Genomic DNA, 22,611 nt, shown 5'->3' with positions numbered 1-22,611 from the left:
CCCTCCAAGTCCCATCCTCACAAATCCTGCCCCCTTGGGTACTACCCTTGGCTTAAGTTTCAGCAGGTCTAGGCACATCGTTTCCGACCTACTTAATCCCCCTCCTCCAGTCCGCGCTGGATCCACTGGTAAGGAACAGAGAGACCTAGACAGCCCTGTTTCTCTTGTTAGACTCACACGAACACCAAGCTGCACATTTGTTACAAATGTGTAGAGTCCAGGTCCAGCTCGTGCAGGCTCCCTGATTGGTAGCCCAGGCTCTGAGAGCCCCAAGACCAGTAGCTTTTAATCCACCCAAAACGTAGGGTGAAAAGACATGAATTTGCTACCAAGCATAACCGTCCACCTACACATCCCAAAGGCGGTCACCCTTAACCCAGACCCACAAGGAAATTTAGAGCCCACAAAAGCTGACGTCAGCCGTGCGCTCCCCATCCTCTTCGAAACCCACGTTTCCCGAAAGGCTAAGCGGCGGTCGGGGTGCCCCAAAAAGGAGACGCCATTGGCTTGGCCAGTGTCATGTGACAGCGAGGCCACCGGCCTCCGGAGGGAGGGGGACGGAAGTGCACTGTGGACTCGCCGCGGTGATGTAGCAGCGTGGGAGGGGCCGAGGCCAGCGCCATCCGTCCACCGGCCGCCCGGATCCTGTGGTGAGTCCGCAGGCCGATCGGCAGAGCGGGCGCCCGCGGGCTGGGCAGGAGTAGCCGCACTCTCAGCGGCGCCGCCATGGACGCGGAGGCCGCGCGCAGGTAACGCGGGCTCTCGCGGCTGGGGTCGGCCAGGGCCGCGGCCGGCACAAAGGCCGGCCTGCGCGTGCGCGGTGGAGACCTCACCGCTCCCCTTTCCCCCCGCGATCCGCGCAGGTCCTCAGCCTCGGGTACCCGCGAGCTTTAAAAGGTGGTGTGTGCGCGGCCGCAGCCTCCGCCCGCAGTTCTTCATTCTCCATCACGGTGGGCTCTAGAGGCCGAGCGGGTGCCCTGTGAATGTGCTTGCAGCGGCGTCCTCTGCATCCTCGCAGGGTAGATGCTATTGCTGTCGAGTGTGTATAACACGCCAAGAAGGCAATTTAGAGATTGTACCTTCGTCTTTAATTTGGAGTCGGTCTTTAAAACTGTCCCTTAGGGTGCGGGGGGGGATATCAGAGCAGACCTGCCAAAGTATAGGTTTGGAGATGTAGACTCGTCACAGAAAACTAAATAAGAAAAACAAGACGGCAAGGTCTTCGCAGGTAAACGGAATACTGATTTAGGTAATAGGCCTGGCGAAGAATTAGCTCGCCTGTTGAGTGGCGAATGGACATTGAATTTAGGCAAGTGATTCTGTCTTCACATCCCCCTTCCCTCTCTCCCCCGTTCGACGGCTGTATTATTATACATCTTTTCGTAGATTGACGGGGGTTAATGGCCGTCCATGGGGGTGAAGTGAAAGCCAGGTTTACCACTTACAGATTCAAGGGCACACTGCACAAGGGTCTCTACTCACAGGACAGGTAATCTACCTCCAGCTCTGTTCAACAGTTTACCAACTGCAGGGAGCCAGTGAGAGTGGCGAATGCCCCGGCCCAGCTTTCAGAAGGGTTTGTAGAACTGATAGATTGAATCGGAGTCTACATAAATAAATGCTGAGTGGATTAATGAAGCATGAACAAAAAGAGGCACGGTCTCACATGTAGGTGCAGGGGCGGGGGGGGGGGGGGGACGACCAAGACTGAGTAAGGCATATGAGCAGTGTTCATATAAGTTTGTTTCCAGAAAGAAACTGTTGGAGTTCATGTTGATGCTGTACCTGGAGTACTTGGTGTGCGTGCGTGCGTGCGTGCGTGCGTGTGTGTGTGTGTGTGTGGGGTTTCTCTTTGACTCTCTCCCCCAAGACCAAATAAGCTTAATTTTGTGTGTGTGGGGGGAGGGGGTCTTGATGTCATACTGTTAAAATGAATCTAGATAATTATTATTTGGGAGGGTGTGGTTGGTGGATTGAGCCCCAGGCCTCCAGTGTGCTAAGCAAGCACCTTACCACTGAGTCACATCCCCAGCCATCTTCTTACTCTGTATTTTGAAAGGGGTTGCCTTGGCTACCCTTGGATTCACTCTGTAGCTCAAGTGGACCTTAAATTCAGCCTCAGTCTCCCAGATGACTGAGATTAACGGGCCTTTCCCACCAGGCCTGGCATGAACTGGATATTCAGATTAGTCCTAAAGTCTTTGTGCACTCTGCGTGCAGGAGCTAACGCACTGGTAAGTGTGCATTCTCCGTGTGGCACCCCTTGCAGCAGATGTGTTTGTGGTGTTCCTTCACGGTCCACATTACTAGCTTCCTGGAGCTCTGTGTGTTGTAGTAAATACTATTTGGGGGTTTCCTAACCCACCATAGATCATTTAATTCCCAAATATAAGACACCATACCTTCAGATGTTATAATAAGCTTAAAACCACTAGAACTGGTCAGATATCAAGCCTCTATGCTATTTTGTCTGGTTCCCTGACAATAACCGAGATATGACTTGCCATGTTTTGTTCAAGCTGTTCCTGCTGCATCAGGCCAGCCCTCATGGCCATGTGCCCCTGTCACTCCATCGGGACTTCCTTCTTCTCTCTCTGCTGGTCCCTCCTGAGACCCAAGCCCAGGAACCTTCGCTCAGTCCCCTCTTCTGAGACCAGGCTGTAGGCATCTTTATTAACCAATCAGGGTTAGCAGGGTAGGGGTAGGGGGGCAAGGTTTACATAACAAAGCTGGTATATGTGACGATCTTCTTATCCCTGAGAAACTCCTTCAGGAGGGCATCCAGATATTGGGCACCAGTATTTGGCATTTGAATACTGTCTTACGGTTCCTATTCCTGCCTGCATAAAACATGGCCAAGAAGCAAGCTGAGGAGGAAAGGGTTTATTCAGCTTACACTTCCACATTGCTGTTCATGACCAAAGGAAGTCAGGACTGGAACTCACACAGGGCAGGAACTTGGAGGTAGGAGCTGATGCAGAGGCCATGGAGGGGTGCTGCTTACTGGCTCACCTCCCCTGACTTGCATTCTTATAGAACCCAGGACTACCAGCCCAGGGATGGCACCGCCCACCATGGGTGGGGCCCTCCTACCCTTTATCACTAATTGAGAAAATACCTTACAGCTGGGTCTCATGGAGGCATTTCCTCAAGGGAGGCTCCTTTCTCTGTGATAACTCCAGTTTGTGTCAAGTTGACACAAAACCAGCCAGTACAAATACATAGCAATACCAGACCAACCTCCTGTAGACGCTCATTAAGCCCTGGTCACTGTTTTGTGGGTATTCAGTATGATATATACTTGTTCAAGTGAGATGAGCAAAGGTATTTTGAAAATGGCCTCCTAGACCCTTAGAACAATGTAAAATAACTTAAAGAAGTTTCTTACTCTTTCTAGAGAAATCCTTAAAAGATTTAAAACAGCAGGTCAGAACCGTATTAGCTAGACTTTGTTTTGTTTTGTTTTAGCTTTGGACAGTCTTGCTATGTTGTCTCAAGCAAGCTTCCAACTCATCCTCCTCCTTCCTCTGCTTCTGCGCCAGGATGACAAGCATGCAGTGTGGCGACTTTCCACAGACCTTAGTCGGCTGTGTGTGTGTTGAGAGGAACCAGTTCTGGAAACGGGAGGTCGGTACTAGTCGGTAGGATGGGTCTGGGAGAGAAGCCTGCACAGGAAAGAGGCAGTGTGGATCCGGTGAGACCGACAGATACTGGAAGGAAAGAGAATGGGGCACTTCCGGTAGCTTAGGAGCCATTACGTCTCACAGAGATGAGGGGCCTGTGGAGTTTATCACTGTCCTGGAATCACCTAGGAGACATACTTCCGGACCTGCCCCTAGGGTGTTTCCAGAGAAGTTTACCTGAGGAGACCTGCCCTGAATGTGGTGGCACTTTCAGGGGTCAGTAGTCTGCCCTCCTGCCCTCTTGCAGACTTCTGCTCAGTAAAGCTGAGCATTGCACTGCACTGCCCAGGACAGTGTCAGGATGAGTCAGAGCGAAGTAAGCACGTGTAATTATTTATTATTTTCCTCTAACGTTCTTCTTCGTGTGTGTGTGTGTGTGTGTGTGTGTGTGTGTGTGTGTGTCGCGCGCGCTCGTGCGCCCACGTGCCACAGCATGAGTATGAAGGTCAAAAAAAAATTTTTTTTTTTTTTTTGGTTCTTTTTTTCGGAGCTGGGGACCGAACCCAGGGCCTTGTGCTTCCTAGGTAAGCGCTCTACCACTGAGCTAAATCCCCAGCCCCCAAAATTTTTTTTCTTATGGTTGCAGATCAGGCTCAGGTCACCAGGCTTGGTGGCAAGCACCTTTACCTGATGGGCCATGTCCCTGGCCCAGGCATAGAGGTGGTGGGGGTGGGGGACGACATGACAAGCTTAGTTTAAAAGAATAGTACACACCTAACACATACAGCTTCTCAAGAGGGAAGTCCACAGGTGTTTCTGGGTCTTTCTCAAGGGAATATAGTTTGCAGCAAGGTTTAAAGACTTAGATGAAAAAAGAGACATCTGTCCAATTGCTGTGCGGAGACATCACACCAGCTCGGATGAAGGGAAGTGTTTAATTAAGAGCTGTGCTCACAGTTTCAGAGTCCATTAGCATCTCGGTGGGGAGCAGACAGCTGTAGTCCTGGAACAATAGCTGAGAGCTTTACATCCTGATCTGAGGATATCAGGGAGTTGAGCCCCCCCCCCCCAGTGGGCTTTGACACCTCAGAGCCCAACCCCAGTGACACACTTACTCCTACCAGGCCACCTCCTAATCCTTCCCAAACCCGTCATCAACTAAGAATTAAACACGCAGATGTTTGAGCCTGTGGAGACCATTCTCATTCACACCCACCACTGCTCTGTTTTCCTCTTGAAGGATTCCCCTTGTCAGTAAAATCACAGTGATCATATCAGGTGTGTTGTTTAGAATTAGGGACAGGAGAGCCGTTAAACTCAGGGTCACAGTCAACAAGACCTGATTAAACTTACTTTGTTGGGTTTTTTTTGTTTGTTTGTTTTAAGATTTTATTTTATACATATGAGTACACTTTCACTGTCTTCAGACACACCAGAAGAGGGCATCAGATCCCATTACAGATGGTTGTGAGTCATCATGTGGTTGCTGGGAATTGAACTCAGTGACCTTTGGAAGAGCAGTCGGTGCTCCTAACCACTGAGCCATCTCTCCAGCCCCTAGTTTGTAGATTTTAGTTTTCTTACTTGTATGTCTTTAGAAATATGGGCAGTCTGTAGGGACTTGTGACTTTATGAGTTGTGTTAACATTTCTGTCTCTCAACCAGACTCTGGAATAAAAGACTTCCCCTTCTGCTGTCCTGTGATTTCCCTGTTTATCCTTCTCTGGGCTGGGATGGAGACTCCAAAAAGGGGGAAGGAAAGAGCCTACTTAGCACCGCATTCCCCTCTCTGTGCCTCCTGGTCGGCAGACAGACCAAGTGGCCCACACTGCCTAGCCTTCCCTAGCACAGTGGGCTGTATTCTGAACCAAGTGTGGGAATAAACTAGTCTATTAAGTTGCTTTCCTTCTTCCAGGTGTTACCATACGAACCAGGAAAGGAACGAGCGTAGGGCCTGCTCAGATCTCAGCAGATTTACTGCTGCTTAGTCTAGGGGCTGCTAAACCTAGTTCCGCGTTATCACAGCGAGGGAGGGGAGCTGGGAACAGGGTATGACTCAGCTCTCCTTGTTGCTGCCCCTCTCCTGGAGACTTAGCTTTCAGGAACACTGCAGAATTCTAGCCCAGGAAGGCAGGAGTGAGCGCCTGCATGGAACATATTTTTTAAAATCCTTTGAGCAGGGGGCTGGAAAGATGGTTCAACAGTCAAGAGCACCCTGTTCTTGCAGAGGGTATGAGCTCGCCATCACCCACAGGTTTGCTCACAACCGTCTGTAACTCCAGTATGGGCTCCGACTTCCTCCTCTGGCCTCCACAGATAGTACATGCATGTCATGCACATACACGCACGCAGACAAGCGTAGGTACAAGCAAGTTTATGTCACTTGTAGATTTAACTAGTATTCAATAACAAAATTAGGTTGTCCAGAATTCTGGTCTAATAGTATTCACGTTTATGAAGGCTTCTGTGTACATGTATGGCTTACGTGGTAAAGTGTTTGCTGTATTACCTATGTGGAAACTTGGGCATATGACTGTCTTCCTAGCACAGGGTAGGCAGAGACAGGAGGGTCTCCATGGTTTGTTAGCCAGTGGGTCTATCCTGTCTTGGAGCTTCAGGTTCAGTGAGAGACCCTGTCTAATGACGAGGAAGAGACCTGAGTGTGACCTGTGACCTCTGACCTCTGTGTGCACCCACATAAGAGATGTTAAATTCCACCTTCCTGTTGGGTGTTAGGAAGCTGTGATGCTAACTTTAATCCTTATGGCCAGGTATGATCATACATGCTTATACATGCATTATTCCTAACACTTGGGAAATAGAAGCTGGAGGAGAAGGAGTTCAAGGTCACCTTGAACTATGTAGAGACAAGACCAGCTTGGACTAGATGAAACCTTGTCTCATACAACAACAAATCCCTGTGCAAAATATTTTAAATAGACTTTTTCTATATTTTCTCATAATACCAATGAACTTTGAGTGGCTGCATAGTATTTTCTCTTGTTGTTGTAAGATACTTTATTGAGCCATTATATAATCTGAGAGGTGTATTTAAAGAAATATAATTTTGGGAGTGGAGAGAAGGCTTAGCAGTTACAAAGGGCCTGCCTGGGTTTGATTCCTGGCACCCATGTGGAGGCTCACAGCCTAAGTCCAGGTGCAGAGGCCCTGGGCCCCCTTCTGACCGCCATAGGCACTGCGTGTGCATACTGCATGTATATGCAGACAACACTCTTCGACATAAAATTACCCTTTCGAATTACTATTCATTTGGAGTGTTGTTTGTTTTAAAGAAATAAACCTTTAAAAGAAGAGTTAATATTCTTCCTCACTGGTGCCTGAACCTCTCTCCAGCAACCCTTCTTGAAGCCAAAGTGCCTATCTGCTGGAATTGGGCTCCTGTTGTCTGTGAGCGTGCAGCGCCCTAAGTTAGCCTCTCGCAGTCTGTTCTCCTGTGTCCCCTGTGTGACCTGTGCTGAGGACTTGACGCTGATTGAGGAGTTGGAGAGGAAACTCCAGGCAGTACTCACAGGAGCCTGTCTGATAGCTCAGGGCTCAGAGCAGGGGCAGAGAAGCCATGATAAACATACGGAGTATTTCTTGTCCGTTTCATCATGTGTGCTCGTGGGCAGAAAGTCTCAAGGCACATGTGGCTGTTAGTGTAGTGTTCTTGAATGGGCCAAGCCAGGGGAAGGCACCTCTCCCCAGGGAATGAACAGTCTAAGGGAGCAGAGTTGACACAGTGAGGTAGTGTGGGAAATCTGTTGTGTACCATTTAAGGTTATCTGGGATGTTCTAAGTTTATGTAAACTTTGTTTTTGTCTGTTTTGTTTTCTCAAGATACTGTTTCTCTGTGTAGTTCTGGCTATCCTGGAACTTGCTCTGTAGACCAGGCTGGCCGGAACTCAGATTTCACCTGCCTGAGTGCTGGGATTAAAGGGTGTCCCAACACTGGCCAGCAGTCTGTTCCCTCTTGACTTGGCCTTTTTACTGAGACAAATCTTACTACTGAAGGGGCTTGTTTGACCTTTGCTTTCTTACTTATGTGTGTTTGAGTGTACAGGAGAGTGAGTGGGCGCACCATGCATGTAAAAGTTCACACAGAGTCCAGAAGAGGATTTGGGGCTTGTTTCTGTTGCTTGCTTGCTCTCTGTGTTATGAGTCAGGATCTCTCTGTAACTGGGCTGGAATTACCGGTGTGCATCACCATGCCAGCAAGGCCTGTGTTCCTTGCTTTTTTAGAGACAGAGGACTGCCATTTACTGAACTACCTCAGAAGTTAGGAATATTAAAATTTCTTACACAAAAAGTAAAATGTATGATAAGATAATCTTGAGATAATTTACAGTAGAATATTCCAGTATTATTTTTAGAAAAACAGAATGGGCAGACCCAGCCTCATTTCCCATTTGCATGTTCTTGTTTCTAAAGGCTTATCTGCTTATGTATTTTAGCCTGTATGTATCAGTGTTTTGCAGCATGTGTGTGTGTAGTCTGTGCTTGTGGTTGGTAACTGCTGAGGTCTGAAGAAGGTATCTCATCTTCCGGAACTGCTGTTAGGAATGGCTGCCAGCGGCCATGCCAGTGGTGGGAACTCAACCCACATCATCTTGAAGAGCAGCTTGTTTTGTTACTTGCTAAGCCATCGCTTCAGCTCCCATCCTCATTCCATTTCCAACGTCCCTGGAACCTCTCGCCACGCCTAACTCAGTCACTCCAGCATGTCTGGTACATTTGGTCCTGTGTGCTTTCTTTCCACCTTCCAGGCCTCTTTGTTGTGCTTCACGGGTGAGCAGGTCTGGCTTATCATTGAGCCAAGGCCATAAGAAAAAGATTCCTCAGAAGCACTTGGATTTTCACTACAGTGCGCTCTGTAAATGAAGAGAAAACTAAATAGATTTCTGTCATAAGAATCTCCAATTGTAAAAAAAAAAAAAAAAGAATCTCCAATTGTCACGCAGCGTCAGGATAATCCAGCTCCTTAGGGAGAATTTCATAGCGTGCTGTGCTTTTAATGGAGTTTAAATCATGCTCAAAAGAGAGGCTAGAGAATTTTGCTTGTTTCACAGGTTGAACAGATATTTACAAAATAATCCATTTCTACTTTCTACAAAGTAGTAAGCAATAACTAAAACAAAGGACTAACAATAACCAAAAAGCCAGATCAAATGAATATCATTTTAAAAAAAAAAATCACACAGAGAAGCCAAAAGAACAACTAAGTTATACTGTTTGAAGGGGGGAAATTTTGCGCCAAGACGTGGAGTGGTGCTATATGCTGTATTTATGATTTTTAATTCACATGGATTGATAGTCCTCCAAGCCTATCAACTGGAAAACTCCTGTGATCTCATTTCAGAAGAAGTGCGGGCAAGTGTTGGTGGCATATCTGGCCTCTGAACAGTAAAAGTTAACGCAAGTGTGTGTCTGTGCGTGTGTGTGCGTGTGTGTGTGTACATGTGCGCGCGCTTGGTAAAGTCAGGAAAGTATTTCATGGAATAGCCCTTCCGTCTCTCCTATTACCTAAATGATGACTACGATTTGCCTGTGAACTATTTGGAGTCTGACGATTCTTTACTCATTGAACTCACCCTTGGGCAGCTTGTACTGTGGCAGCATGACTTGGTCCTGTTTGTTCTTTCAGCTACTCTCTGGAGCAAGTTCAAGCTCTGTATTCATTTCCATTCCAACAAATGATGGCGGAGGCTCCGAACATGGCAGACGTGGCCGGACAGCAGATGCCTGCAGAAGCTCCTGCCCAGGATCCTGTGCCAGGTATAGTCCTTACTTACACGGTCACTCACCCTCCATACCTCCGCCTCCAGCAGAGCAGTGAGTGAACTCAGGTGCTGCAGAGGGCACAGAACGGGTGACCAGACACCTCACAGCGTTGGCATTTCACTTGGTCCAGGCGCTCAGAGGCTGCAGAGCAGTAGCGGGAGCTCCAGAAGTCGAGGCAGAATGTCATCCTATGAACAACAAAGGAGGGGCTGTGCCAGTTAAGAAGCAGTTGAGGCATGGCCACCAAACCCCTGCGTGATGATGAACCGTTGGGTTCTGGAGTAGAGGACATGGTGGAAATGGGAGCAGATGAGGCAGGCAGGCCTTCATGGACCCTCAGGAGTGCACACCACTGCTCCCAAAGCAGTAGGGAGCCAAGGAGTGACTCGGGTGAATGGGCATTTAAAGGTCAGTCTGCAGGGTTAAGAGCAGACTGATGGGGTTGGGGATTTAGTTCAGCGGTAGAGCGCTTGCCTAGCGAGCGCAAGGCCCTGGGTTCGGTCCCCAGCCCCGGAAAAAAAAGAAAAAAAAAAAAAGAGCAGACTGATGGGAGGCACAGTCGGTCAGAGATTATTTACGTAAGTGGGAAGATTGAGGAGCACTGGAGTGCATGGAGAAAGAATTGGGAAGCACCCAGGAGGTGCGGTTTGTTGGCTATAGTTGCTGTGTTTCACGTAGATGCTGAGTGAGAAAGACTGAAAAGTTCCGGTTGTATCTCTTAGGTTATTATGATGAACTTGATGCTGACTAACATTTTTTAGTAACTTTTTTTTAAAAGGTGTATTCTGTTAATTTTTTATGAGTATGGGTGTTTTACTTACAAGTCTCTGAACCACTTGGCTGTCTGAGAACAGAAGGTGGTGTGGCACCCCTTGGAACTAGAGTTACTGAAGGCTGTGAGCTGCCAAGTGGGTGCCATCTCTCCAGCCCCGAGAAAGGGGTTTTGTGCACCGTTCTGAAGGTTCAGAGGTTCAGATGGTCTCACCATTTGCTCAGTTCTGAGAAAGGTCTCAGGGCAGATGGTCCCACAGTGGCAGGGGCTCGTGTGAGAGAGTCACATCACCAGACAGGAAGCCACTGAGACAGGGAGTGACGCTGCCTTCTAAGGGCATTCCCCCAGGTAACACCTCTTTACATCTCCCAGCAAAGCTACCGTGGGACTAAGCATCACACACCAGAACCTTTGGTGGGCAGACGCAAGCACTGTCCAAAGCAGGCATACGTTTCTGACATGCAGTTGGTTGCACGGTGTGCCTGCCACACTGAGGTAAAGAACTGGAAGCGCGGCCATGTTGATTGAGGATGTGTTGGGTAGCAGTAGCAGCGTTTACGTGAGGACTGTGCTCACAGTTGCCTTGTAATTCCAGGGCCACACCTAACTTAATGGCTGGGGCTCTCTCCTGCCCCACTTCTCCTGTGTTTGCAGACACTGAGAAGTAGGGGTCTCCAGCTGCTAGCCTATGGTGGTAGAGCCCTGGTAAGGAGAGACTGAAGCAACCTTCCAGGCTTGGTTGGGAAAATTCATAGTAGAATGGGGCCAGAGGAAATAGGAAGGCATTCAAAGTGTCAAAGATGAAGGAACCCAGGCTTCTTGTTGAATAACTGAGTCTGTTTCTCAGTCAAGAGTGCCTCAGGAGACATTACGATTGTCAGGAGACACACTGGACTGTCAGGACTAGCATTTGCTGGGTAGAAATGGTAGGCAATGTTAGACACACTCTGTAGTGTACGGAGTAGGTCTCAGCACATAATGTTCAGCTGTAGTGCGTTCAGTCAGTACGTGGGGTCCTGAGGACACAGCTCTGCTCTAACCTTTGAGCAGCGCTGCCTTCAGAGGGCTTGTCTGCTGCACCTTTGAGTCACTCTGGAGGTGTGTGGAGCAGTCTATGCCTCATGACCCCTAAAACAAGCCAGAAGCCACCGGTGTGTCCACTAGTGGGAAGTGAGTTAAAAATTCTTCCCTTTGAGGACAGGATCTTAGTATATCGATCAGGGTGACCTTCGTTTCTTGAAATTCTTTATCTGCCTCCTGAATACTTGTATTAAAGATGTGGGCCACCTTGTCTGGCCTTGTGCAAAAATGTGTTTACTTAACGATTTATGTACTTAGAGTAACTATAAAGTGGTATAGATCCCAGGGAAACCAAGAACCCAACTGATTGTGTAGAAGACGAGTCTGGGACTATCAGAGGTGCCTAGGGAAGCTGCAGGGGAGATAGAAATTCAAGGACAGGCTTGGGATCCAGGAACGTGGGTGTTCATAGGGTGGCTGCTGTGGGATCGCCTGCAGTGTCTATGTTTTCTACGCCCACCTTCTGGGAATCACTGTTTCAGAGGCTCCAAAGAGAAGGAAAAGGAAAACCAGGGCAGCAGAGGCCCAGGACCCAGTGGAGCCCAAAAAGCCTGCTGCCTCAAAGAAATCTGGCAAGTCCACAAAATCAAAAGAAAAGCAAGAGAAAATCACAGACACCTTTAAAGTGAAAAGGAAAGTGGACCGGTTCAACGGTGTCTCTGAAGCTGAGCTTCTGACCAAGACTCTCCCTGACATTTTGACCTTCAATCTGGATATTGTAATTGTAAGAATGTTTTCCCTTGTTTGACAATACATAACACCAGAGGATTAACTTTACTCAACAATGGTCCTTACAAATAGCATTCTTCTAAAAAGAAGGGTTTTGTTTGTTTTGCGGTTTTTCTGAACAGACAGGGTTTCTCTATAGCCTTGACTGTCCTGAAACTCACTTTGTAGACCAGGCGAGCCTCAAACTGCCTCTACTTCTCTAGACTGGGATTAAAGGCTGCACCACTAGTGCCTGGCTCTTTTCTTTTCCTTTCTTCCTTCCTTTCTTTCTTTCAAAGATTTTTATTTATGTGAGCACACTGTCGCTGTCCTCAGACACAGCAGAAGAGGGCATCAGATCTCATAGATCTCAACCAATGGTTGTGAGCCACCATGTGGTTGCTAGGATTTGAACTCAGGACGTCTGGAAGCGCAGTTAGTGCTCTTAACCGCTGGGCCACCTCTCCAGCCCTCCCTCCTTTTTTTTTTTTTTTTTTTTTTTCCCACTAGAGAACTTTTTTTTTTTTTTTTAAGGAAACAACACAAAAATAATTCAGTGTCGTGTGTAATGTGGGGGTGTGGCGGTAACAGAACAGCCTGCTGTTTATATGAATTTTGCTTATGAAACAGTGGAATATTTGTCTTGGTTTTCAAGCCCCATTTTAAATATAAACGTGTTTAATTGCTTTGTTTTCTAGATTGGCATCAACCCAGGATTAATGGCCGCTTACAAAGGGCATCATTACCCTGGGCCCGGAAATCACTTCTGTGAGTGTCTCCACTTTCAGTCACTTCCGAGGGACATATTTTATTAGTGGGATTGATGGGCTGGCTTTACAGTGACAAGGATGGTGGTGCTGCTTGTTTTCCTGAGTGTGTGCACCTGAAGGTCAAGGGTCGGGTGTGACTGCCACTGCACTTTTGTACTATCGGAGAGTAGAGGGCCTGAAAGAGCACTTCCGGGAGGTCTTGTGGAGCGGAGGGGGTGTGGGGGATGGGTGGAGGCAGGACTCTGAGCGTGCTAAGTATTTGTTCTACAACTGGGCTAGCCTCTGTACTTGCTCTTTGCTCAAATGATTTTAAGATTTTATTTACTCATTATTGTTTTTTCTTTGGGGGGGCGAGGGGTGTTCTGAGACAGAGTCTTTCTATGTAGTCCTGGCTACTCGGAAACTCCTATGTAGACCAGGCTGGCTTGAACTTACAGATACCTTCCTGCCTTTGCCTCCCAAGTGCTGGGCTTAAAGGTATGCACCTGGCCTTGATCCTTGATTGTTTTTGAGTGACTGTAACTGTGACTGTGACTGTGACTGTGACTGTGTGTGTGTGTGTGTGTGTGTGTGTGTGTGTGTGTGTGTGTACTCCATAGATATAGTACCAATAACACTTTGCTGTGACAGTGTAGGCAAAAGTGTTGATGTTCCCAGATTTTTATCAGTGTTATTTTCTTGGAGACATAAAAAGTGTTGATTATGGAGCTGGAGAGGTGGCTCAGAGGTTGAGAGCATTGACCGCTCTTCCAGCGCACCCAGGTTTGACTCAGCGCCTACATGGGGGCTCACAACCATCTGTAGCTACAGTCCAAGAGGACCTGGCTCTTTCGGTACCAACCCCATACATGGTGCACCGCACCCTAGACAAAACAGCCTGTCCTGGTTGGTTTTGTTTTTTATTTTTTGTCTGTGTGACACAGCTCAGAGTACTTCAGCTTGAGAGAAGCTCAACTGAGAAAGTGCTGTCACCATATTGGGAAGGTTTAGCTCACTGGGTGCTCACAGCCCTGGGCAGGTGGCCCTGAGTTGTATAAGAAAGCAGGCTGAGCAAGCCAATAAGGAGCATCCTCCATGGCCTCTGCGTCACTTCCTGCCTCCAGGTTCCTGTCTTGAGTTCCTGCTCTGGCTTCTTTCAGGTGATGGAGTATGACCTGAGAGATGTAAGTTGAAATAAACCTGTTTGTCCCCAAATCGAGTTTAGTCGTGGTTTGTTCCCCCCCACCCCCCCCGGAGCTGGGGACCGAACCCAGGGCCTTGTGCTTCCTAGGCAAGCGCTCTACCACTGAGCTAAATCCCCAACCCCTAGTCGTGGTTTTTATCACAGCAATAGAAACCTTAACTAAGACACACCCATAGACAGAATAGCTGTAAACGTTTCTTAAAAGAAGTTCATTGACGGCTGGGTCTCGATCGGTTATGTATAAAATGCTTTGTCTGAGGCATTCTCTAAAGACAGTTTCTGTAGAAGGAGAGAGCAGCAGAGGCTCCTTCTTTGATAGTGAGCTTTAGAACAGGCTTTCTTACTGCGTTGCTGTGTACATGCAAGGTGTCCTACACCCCCTTTACCACTGCCTACTGTAGAGTCCTCACACGCACTGCTTGTCTGAGCGCGAGGCTCCAGATGTGTAGGATGGTAATGGTGGACTTTGAACCTAGCAACGTCTCATCCCCATCGCTTTAAAATCCCGAGAAAGTATGCCTTAGTTTCCTCCACCCTCAAGAGGTTTGTCCGTGGGGCAGTCTAAGGGCAAAGTGGTGACACTGTCAATTATTAGGTGAGGACACAGTCTGAAGCTGTGTGTGCAAAGAAAGTGATAGTTTCTTGTAGGAAAGTTACGATTATTAAAATCAGAAATTAGCTGTTGTTGTTCAATATAGTGTTTGACATAGGTTACTAATTTTTGGCGTATTTTAAGTCCTTTATTTCCCTTCAGTTTTAGCAACATCAGTTGTTCCTCGGAGGTAACAGAGCTCTCTTTTCACAGGGAAGTGTCTGTTCATGTCTGGGTTGAGCGAGGTGCAGCTGAATCACATGGATGACCACACCTTACCTGGAAAATACGGCATCGGATTCACCAACATGGTGGAACGGACAACGCCAGGCAGCAAGGATCTGTCTAGGTAGCTATGGAACTTGAGTTTTACGATGCTATGGGCCTCACGCCTACTAAGGAATATTGTATGGAGCTGATCCAAACCAGGATCCAAAAGTGCTCTTGTCACATGTTGACATGTGACTGCTCTGTTTATGTTCCTCATGGCTTCTCAATTCAATTCCAGTAAAGAATTCCGGGAAGGAGGGCGTATCCTAGTGCAGAAACTACAGAAATATCAGCCACGAATAGCGGTGTTTAATGGAAAATGTAAGAATTACTTTTACATTTTTCATCTTTTCTCTATGCTAACGGCAAGGGCAGTGTTAAATATGTTTGTGTTTGTTTTAGGTATTTATGAGATTTTCAGTAAAGAAGTTTTTGGAGTAAAGGTTAAGAACTTGGAATTTGGGCTTCAACCGCACAAGATCCCAGACACAGAAACTGTAAGTCTCTGGCTGTCCTTCCCGTCTCCTCAGACATTGTCATCTTTGCCATAAGAGAATCCACCTGGGGGCTGGGGATTTAGCTCAGTGGTAGAGTGCTTACCTAGGAAGCGCAAGGCCCTGGGTTCAGTCCCCAGCTCCGAAAAAAAGAACCAAAAAAAAAAAAGAGAATCCACCTGTTTTGTTAACCGGCTTTAAGACTTTCCGATGCAGTTAGAGTTTTATTTAAAAAGTATTCATCAGCTAAATGTCAGCGGAACTGCCACATACCGCACAAATTCAGAAATACATATGTGTATAATGTATGCATCGGTGTCCTCATTGGTAAAATTAACCACTTCATTTGTATAAGTTACAAATGTAAAATTAACCCCAGCTTAATTTTAGAGCTGAACATGCTAGACAAACAGCCAGCCAGCCTGTTCCGAACTGTCACACAGTCAGAGGTGTCATGGGGCCGCCCAGAAGCTTTCTTACTTGCCCCCCTTCCACCTCTGTGTGCATGCGTGTGTGTGTGTGTGTGTGTGTGTGTGTGTGTGTGTGTGTGTGTGTGTGTGAGTGATTGACCCTAGGGTTCCGTCACATGTGAGGCAGGTTGCGCACTTGCTGGCCCAGCTGTCTTTCTTATAAAACCTGCGCTCTGGGCCTGGGCCTGGAGAGATGCCTTTGTGCTTACAGCACTGGCTGTTCTTCCAGAGGAACTAACTTCAATTCCCAGCTCTCACATGGCAGTCACTGTCTGTCTGTGACTCTAGTTCCAAGGGTTCTGGGACCCTCACACTGATATTCGTCCACGCAAAACACCAGTGCACATACAAATACATAAATCTTTAAAGATGAGTTCGTCAGACTAAGGACGGCAGTACTTCCCGTCGGCTGGGCTCTCCCATGTTAGCGGTTGTGGAGATGGCTCGTGGGGCCAGCAGGATGGTTCAGTGGGTTAAGACATTTTCTGCCAAGCCGGACAACCGGAGTTCAATCCCTGGACCCATAGTGTGGAAGGAGAGAACTGACTCCTACAAGTTATCCTCTGACTTCCACTGGTACACATACCAATGCCCGGTCCCCAAAACTAACTAAGTAACTAACCAACTAACTAACTAAAGAAGGTGCCTCACACCCGTCTTCCACAGTGCATTCTACGAGGCTGTCGATGTTGCTGGTGATTGGCTGGAAGTGAAAAGAGTTTACTTTCTTTTTATTCTCTTAATTTGTGGGTGGGAGACGGAGAGGGAGAGGCAGGCAGGGGTCTCACTGTGTGCAATCGACAGGGCTGTCCTCAAGTCTACAGAGATCCATCTGCCTCTGCCTCTGAGTGCTAGGATTGAAGGTGTGTGCCGTCACCCCCAACCAGTCCACTCTAGATCATTTTAATTGAAGAGTATCTTGAATGTGCTATTATAAAATGTGCTAACACCCACACATTTCCATTAGTCACGAGTTTCTCAGGCTGGAGAGGTGGCTCTTCCCGAGGTCCAGAGTTCAGTTTCCACCAATCACTCATGGCTCACAGCCATCTGTAGTGGGATCTTGTGCCCTCTTCTGGCTTGTAGGCATACATGCAGGCAAAATGATGTGTACACATATTAAATAAATAAATCTTTAAAAAAAAAAAAAACAGGAGTTTCTAAGAATTCTGTAATCAAAGCAAAATAATTATAATATATGATGAGGAAATCTCAAAGCAAAATAATTGTAATATATGAAAGGCAAACCAACATAAAAATTGCCGTAAATATAATAGTTTATTTCCTCATTTATGTGTAGAGAACAAAAAAATGGGTTCTGCTCTTTAAGGATAGTTTGTCACCAATCAACATGATAAATGCAAGTGTCTTTCCCTCCACCATTCACTTCTAGTATTTCATCCAATCCCTAGGAACATTTCTAAATTAATTACGCACACGGTTTTGTCCATAGTTTGTGATAAAAGAACTCAAAGCAAGCTACACTTGGAGATCTTCAAATGCAGCTTCTTTGGTTGATTTACATATCAAGCTGTTAAGCCAAATGAAGTTCAGTTTTCCTCAGCACGGTAGACGTGCATCCAGGCAGATGTTAACGTCTCTGAAACTTGTTGGTCCCAGCTCTGCTACGTCATGCCGTCCTCCAGTGCCCGGTGCGCTCAGTTCCCTCGGGCGCAGGACAAAGTCCATTACTACATTAAGCTGAAGGACTTGCGAGACCAGCTGAAGGGCATCGAGCGCAGCACGGACGTTCAGGAGGTGCAGTACACGTTCGACCTGCAGCTCGCACAAGGTTTGCTACCGTCCCTCCCTCACCAGCTTCCTCTGGTAGCGGGTTTTAGTGTCTGTTCACGGGTCCATATACCGCGGTTTTCCCAGTATTCTGAGTCCAAGGAGCATCTCTCTGTGTAAAATGGAGTGCAGTGGGTTTTTCCGGTTTTTACAGCCTAATTTCCTGTGTGCAACAAAGAATTTTAAGGACGATAGCAAATGGGGTTCGAGAGATGCCTCAGTGGTCGGGAGCACTTGTTGCTCTTGCAGAAGACCAGGGTTTGGGTCCCAGAACCCACTTCAGGCAGTTCACACATACCTGTAATTCCAGTTCCAGGAATTGGGCACCCGAATGAATATAAATTCATGCACCTCACAGACACTACAGATAAAAAATAACAAATCTTAAAAAGAAAAACAGCCGCAAATTATATGACTCAGCTGCATTTGCGTAGAAAATTTTTATACAGCATTGATTTCAATCCCCTTTTCCCCTCCCCACAGAGGACGCAAAGAGGACGGCTGTTAAGGAAGAAAAGTATGACCCAGGCTATGAGGCAGCGTATGGCGGTGCCTGTGGTGAAAACCCGTGTAATGGGGAACCTTGTGGCTTTGCTTCAAATGGGCTAAGTATGTTTCCCTCCAGACTCGTCCTTGCGGAGGGAGGACTGGGGGTGGTGGGGATGCTAGAGAGAGGGAGATTGCTCAAGATTTAGAATGCTACTGTGAAAATGTAACCAAGTGATTAAAGCTTCTCACACATGATCTTAGTCGGCTTGGAAACCAAGCGGTTTGCCTTTCCCTCCTTGAGTGGCAAACGATGGTTTGTGGGCCCTCCATCTGAAAATCTAGTAATAACTCATCATTGGTTTTTAAAGCTCACTCAGTATTTTAGTAGTTCTTTCATGCACTTTTAAAATCTCCTAATTAGATCAATTTAAACTGGACAATGAACTAAGATTTTTTTTTTCCTTCCCAGCAGCCAACAGTGCGGAGCTGGGAGGAGAATCAGCTCCGAGCGACGTTCCAAACGGGCAGTGGATGGCGCAGTCGTTTGCAGAGCAGATCCCTTCTTTCAATAATTGTGGCACAGGAGAGCAGGAAGCAGGAAGCCATGCAGGAAGCCATGCTTAGCGAAGATGCCTCAGCTCTGGCTCAGCGCTGCAGTTTTAGTGCAGTTGTCAGGACACAGAGCCTCAGTTTGCTAACTGAGGAGTTTTAGTATTAATAGTACTTTACGCTAGTGGTGTGACTATATATGGAGCAGTTATATGGTATGAATAATCTGTGTAGTTTGGAAACCAAAAGTAGGGTGTTTTGTACTTGAGTTTTGTATTTGAATTGCCCATCATTCCAGCTTTTTATATGCTATATTTCATGTATGAAGAAACTGGTTTTCTTCGAGGAGTCACTTCAATCTGTGATTTTAGAAAAGCAACAGTCTGAATATTTAAAGTTGATTCTTCACTGTGCATACCTATCTATGCCCTCATCCCTTTAGATGCCTCAGAAAGGCATGCTAGTAAGAGTCGACTCGGTAAAAATGCAGCTGTCAGTCTCCAGGTTTGAAGCTGACTAACCCTCCGTGGAATCAAAGCTGGGGCTGAACCAGAACCCCCTTACTCTCCCAGAGGTGTGTGTGGCAGATGGTTGGTAAGAGAAGAACGGTGTGGCCATACTTGGTGGGGTTTTTGAGCCCTGCCGTTGACCTCTGCCTCTTGTGTGTTCACCCCTCAGAGGCAGACACTTCTGCTGAGCTGGTAGGCTCCTGAGAACACAGTAGGACTTGTACAGCCTGCCACGCGTCTGTTTTACTGAGTCCCTGTCAGCGTTCCTCACTGTTCTGATTTTAACCTTGACATGGAAAGTGATAAGAAACGAACTTTCCAGTGAGCAATGCGAGGCCGCAGGTGCTTAATAGTCCTGTTCCAACTGGTGCTATGTACGTGGGATGTCCTGATACAGGACGTTTCTTGCTAGGTAAAGCTAATCATTGATGAATGATTTAAAAATTATTGTCACTGCTATTGATTACTGTGGACTAAGTAAGCCTCATGAAAAAGTTGATTGGAATTTGTGCCTTTGTGGTTGCTAATGCATTTTCCACAGGGCTACAGACAGCCCACCAGGGCTGGTGGATATTAACCGTGGGTATTCAGAAATGCCTGGTGCATCCACGCCTGACCACTCTCGAGTTCTCTGACTTGATGGTACTCCTGGAGCTCGCTGGTTTTACAATATGAAATGTCCACGAGGGTTTTGTATTTCACAGAGGCTATGTAGCCTGTTCTATGAATAATGAGAGAAGCAGTTTCTTGGTAGAAATTTTTAACATGCCTTTAGCTGTGGCAATGATGGACTTTCCTTTTCCTTCTGTCTGGGTCAGGCTGTGTACAAGTCATGTGATTTGAAAGGGGCACTGCACTGCTGTTTACATGGGCATTTCATGCGGGTGCTTTGAAGTGCCTTGCATCAGGGATTAGAATCAATTGAATTATTTTTTTTCATGGGACTGTAAAGCATGTAGTATTGCCTTGGTATGTAACTATTGTAGCTTTACCATGGAGAAATACCTTTAAATTATGACTGGAGAGTGGGTGCGTGGACCCTCTGGTGCGTAGTCCTGGTGCTTTTCCTTGAACATGGTGAGTAGTGAGTGCTGTGCACCCTGTACTGACAGGGTGGGATTTGTTTTCATTAAATAATACTGAGATTTTAAACATGCGAAAGTCTGATCATTTTCACAGTGAACATTAAGAATGGCTGTACTTAACAATATACAGGCTTTTCTCAGCAAGATTTAAGGGTCTTCTTCCCCACTGTGAACCTGAGGACAGTTTACTGTCTGTTACATTTATCATGTAGAGTAATACATGAGGGAAGTCACAAAAGCTTGAATCGTTTATTTTTACAGATACTACTTTTTTTTTTTAAATTATAGTTTTATAAAAGACAAAACTGGTGACCTGTTTAAAAAAAGAAAAAAACCTGCAGGCAGGCACGGTGGCCCAGGTCTTCAATTCCAGTACTCAGGATACAGTCATGCAGATCTTTGTGAGTTTGAAATCAATATAGTGAGTTCCAAGTTATAAAGGGATATAGAGAGAAACCCTACCTTTGTGTCTTTTTGCTTTTGAGACAGGGTTTCTCTGTGTGTAGCCCTGGCTGTCCTGGAACTCACTGTGGAGAGTAGGCTGTCCTCGAACTCACAGAGATCTGCCTACCTCTGTCTGCCTCTTGAGTGCTGGGATTAAAGGCAGCTGCTGCTGCCACCGGCTAACTTGTTTATTAAAACATGTATGGATGTTTTGCCTGCAATATATCTGTACATCCTGTGTGCCCAGGGCCTGCGGAGGCCACAAGAGAATGTCCGATCCCCTGGAGCTGTATTTACAGAGGACTGAACTGCCATGTGGGTACTGGGAATCAAACCTGGGTCCTCCGGAAGAGCAGCCACACTCTTATTAAACACTCTCCAGCCGGGGAGACCCCATCTTAAACAAAGTCAAAACAAAGGAACAGCTCCAAAACTATCTAAGAAATTAAGAGATTTTGAAAGTTTTCAGATACAGTTTTCATTCAGGCCGAGACCTAGGATGCATAGTGAGATCCTGTCTCAAACCACAGAGAAGAATGAGTGGGGGCTGCTCCTAAGTCTCATCTGAACTTCAGGAGGTTAAGTCTGTGTGTGAGGGCCATGGTTCTAATTGTACACAGTAGTTTTGTTTCTTACACTGTAGGTCATGTATATCAGAAGCGTTGCTCGTAAAGAACGGTGTTGCAGGGTACAAAGGCCGTTCCATTTGTATCCAGGGAGTATTCTGATGAGAGTCTCTCATCTCTTGTGATTCAGTCTAAAGATCCCTGCAGGATCAGGAACAAACCAGCTCTCCCATAAGTCATTGTGGACGCTAGGAAAGTCCCAGGGTTTGTGTCGTCCGTTCCAGTGGAGCAGTTTAGCCTCCTGCAGAAAGTGCTCCGAATATCTTGCATCAGGGTTCCAGCCTTCAGCGCGTGCGGAGGGGAGGAAATAACAGGCTCGTTAGTGAACACGACTTTATATGAAACCTACAGGCTATGGTAGAAGTTTCCAGTTAGCAGGAGTCACACCTCAGGTAAGTCACCTTGGTGTAACACCAGACTGCAGAGTGATAAGCGAACATAAGCCAAAGGTTCTAATAGTGAAGAGACCTTAATACTGCCATTCCTCGGAGTGTTCTACAGTACTGTAGAAGGACATTCAAAAAGTATATATATATACACACCATATCCTCCTGTTTTATTTTTCCTCAACTGAAACTTCACTGAGTAAAGAAAAAATGGTCAGGCAGGATCATGTCCTTGTGCTACACGTCAGTGACAATAGAACCTGGCTTCTGTCACGTGTTAGCAGCTGCCGTAGAGAAGCTAGTCAGTTGCCTTAGCCTGTGGTAACAGGTACCAGCTCCAGCCAGTCTCCATGAAGGGAGCCCACATCTGAGAGGAGGCACTATGCCATGAGAAGCCATCAGAGAGCCGTCTTCACCTCGGCTCCAGGACAGTGTGGGACGACTTCATTGTACGGATGATAAAAGGCCTTCTGTTCTCACCCAAATTTAGTGCGCCTTAGCGCTCTTGTTGCTTTCCATGTACAAAGCGATTTAAAACCAGGTCACGGTTCAAACTGCCGCTCCACAGACTGACTTCACATTTCTTGCCTGATTCCAAACCTCCCAGGGGAAAATGTATTCTTTTCCTCAGAAAGGTGGCGATGCCTTCTTGCACAGTGGTATCGCAGGGCGTGAACCCGAGTCTGCTCCAGGGCCTGTCCTTTTCCTTCTTCCGTCTTGCACGTGTCCACTGTCTACGTGTGCATTATGGAAGGCCGGAGTGGACATCAGGTTTCCTCATCAGTTTCCTTCCAGTATCGAAGTCATGGTCTCTCACTTACACCCAGAGCTTGCTGATGTGGCTGGTCTAGCTAGCTGGCTTGCCCACAGAACCCCCTGTCTCTGCTACCTGAGTGCCGGGATTGCTGGGGGCCGCCATGCTGTTGCCTTTTGCAAGGGTCCTGGGGATCCAAATGGTAGTCATGCCTGCTTGGCAAGTGAGCCAGTGA

General features: G+C 47.0%; 2 protein-coding genes across 11 annotated transcripts in view; one reads left to right on the top strand and one right to left on the bottom strand.

Annotated features, from left to right (window-relative positions):
- The first annotated feature begins 549 nt into the window (after nt 1-549).
- Nucleotides 550-20,233, top strand: Tdg (thymine-DNA glycosylase). 5 transcript variants are annotated; one of them, NM_053729.2, is given in 10 exon segments: nt 550-650; nt 9,268-9,398; nt 11,739-11,980; nt 12,663-12,732; nt 14,723-14,858; nt 15,018-15,100; nt 15,182-15,276; nt 17,364-17,535; nt 18,018-18,143; nt 18,493-20,233. In NM_053729.2, coding segments are annotated over 9 exon segments (1,161 nt in total). In that variant the 5' UTR covers nt 550-650; nt 9,268-9,316; the 3' UTR covers nt 18,648-20,233.
- Glt8d2 (glycosyltransferase 8 domain containing 2) overlaps nt 17,003-22,611 on the bottom strand; it is a 51,372-nt gene continuing 45,763 nt past the window's right edge. For 2 of the 6 annotated variants that reach the window (NM_001432431.1, NM_001432436.1), the window contains 1 exon segment: nt 20,402-21,518. In NM_001432431.1, the coding sequence (NP_001419360.1) occupies nt 21,349-21,518 (170 nt within the window). In that variant the 3' untranslated portion in view covers nt 20,402-21,348. 6 annotated transcript variants of the gene reach the window in all.

This window comes from Rattus norvegicus, chromosome 7 (genome assembly GCF_021556685.1).
Source record: "Rattus norvegicus strain SHRSP/BbbUtx chromosome 7, alternate assembly SHRSP_T2T, whole genome shotgun sequence".
NCBI classification, from domain to species: Eukaryota; Metazoa; Chordata; class Mammalia; order Rodentia; family Muridae; genus Rattus; species Rattus norvegicus.
The sequence above is the reverse complement of the archived record's forward strand: the minus strand, read 5'-3'. Positions and strand labels throughout refer to the sequence as shown.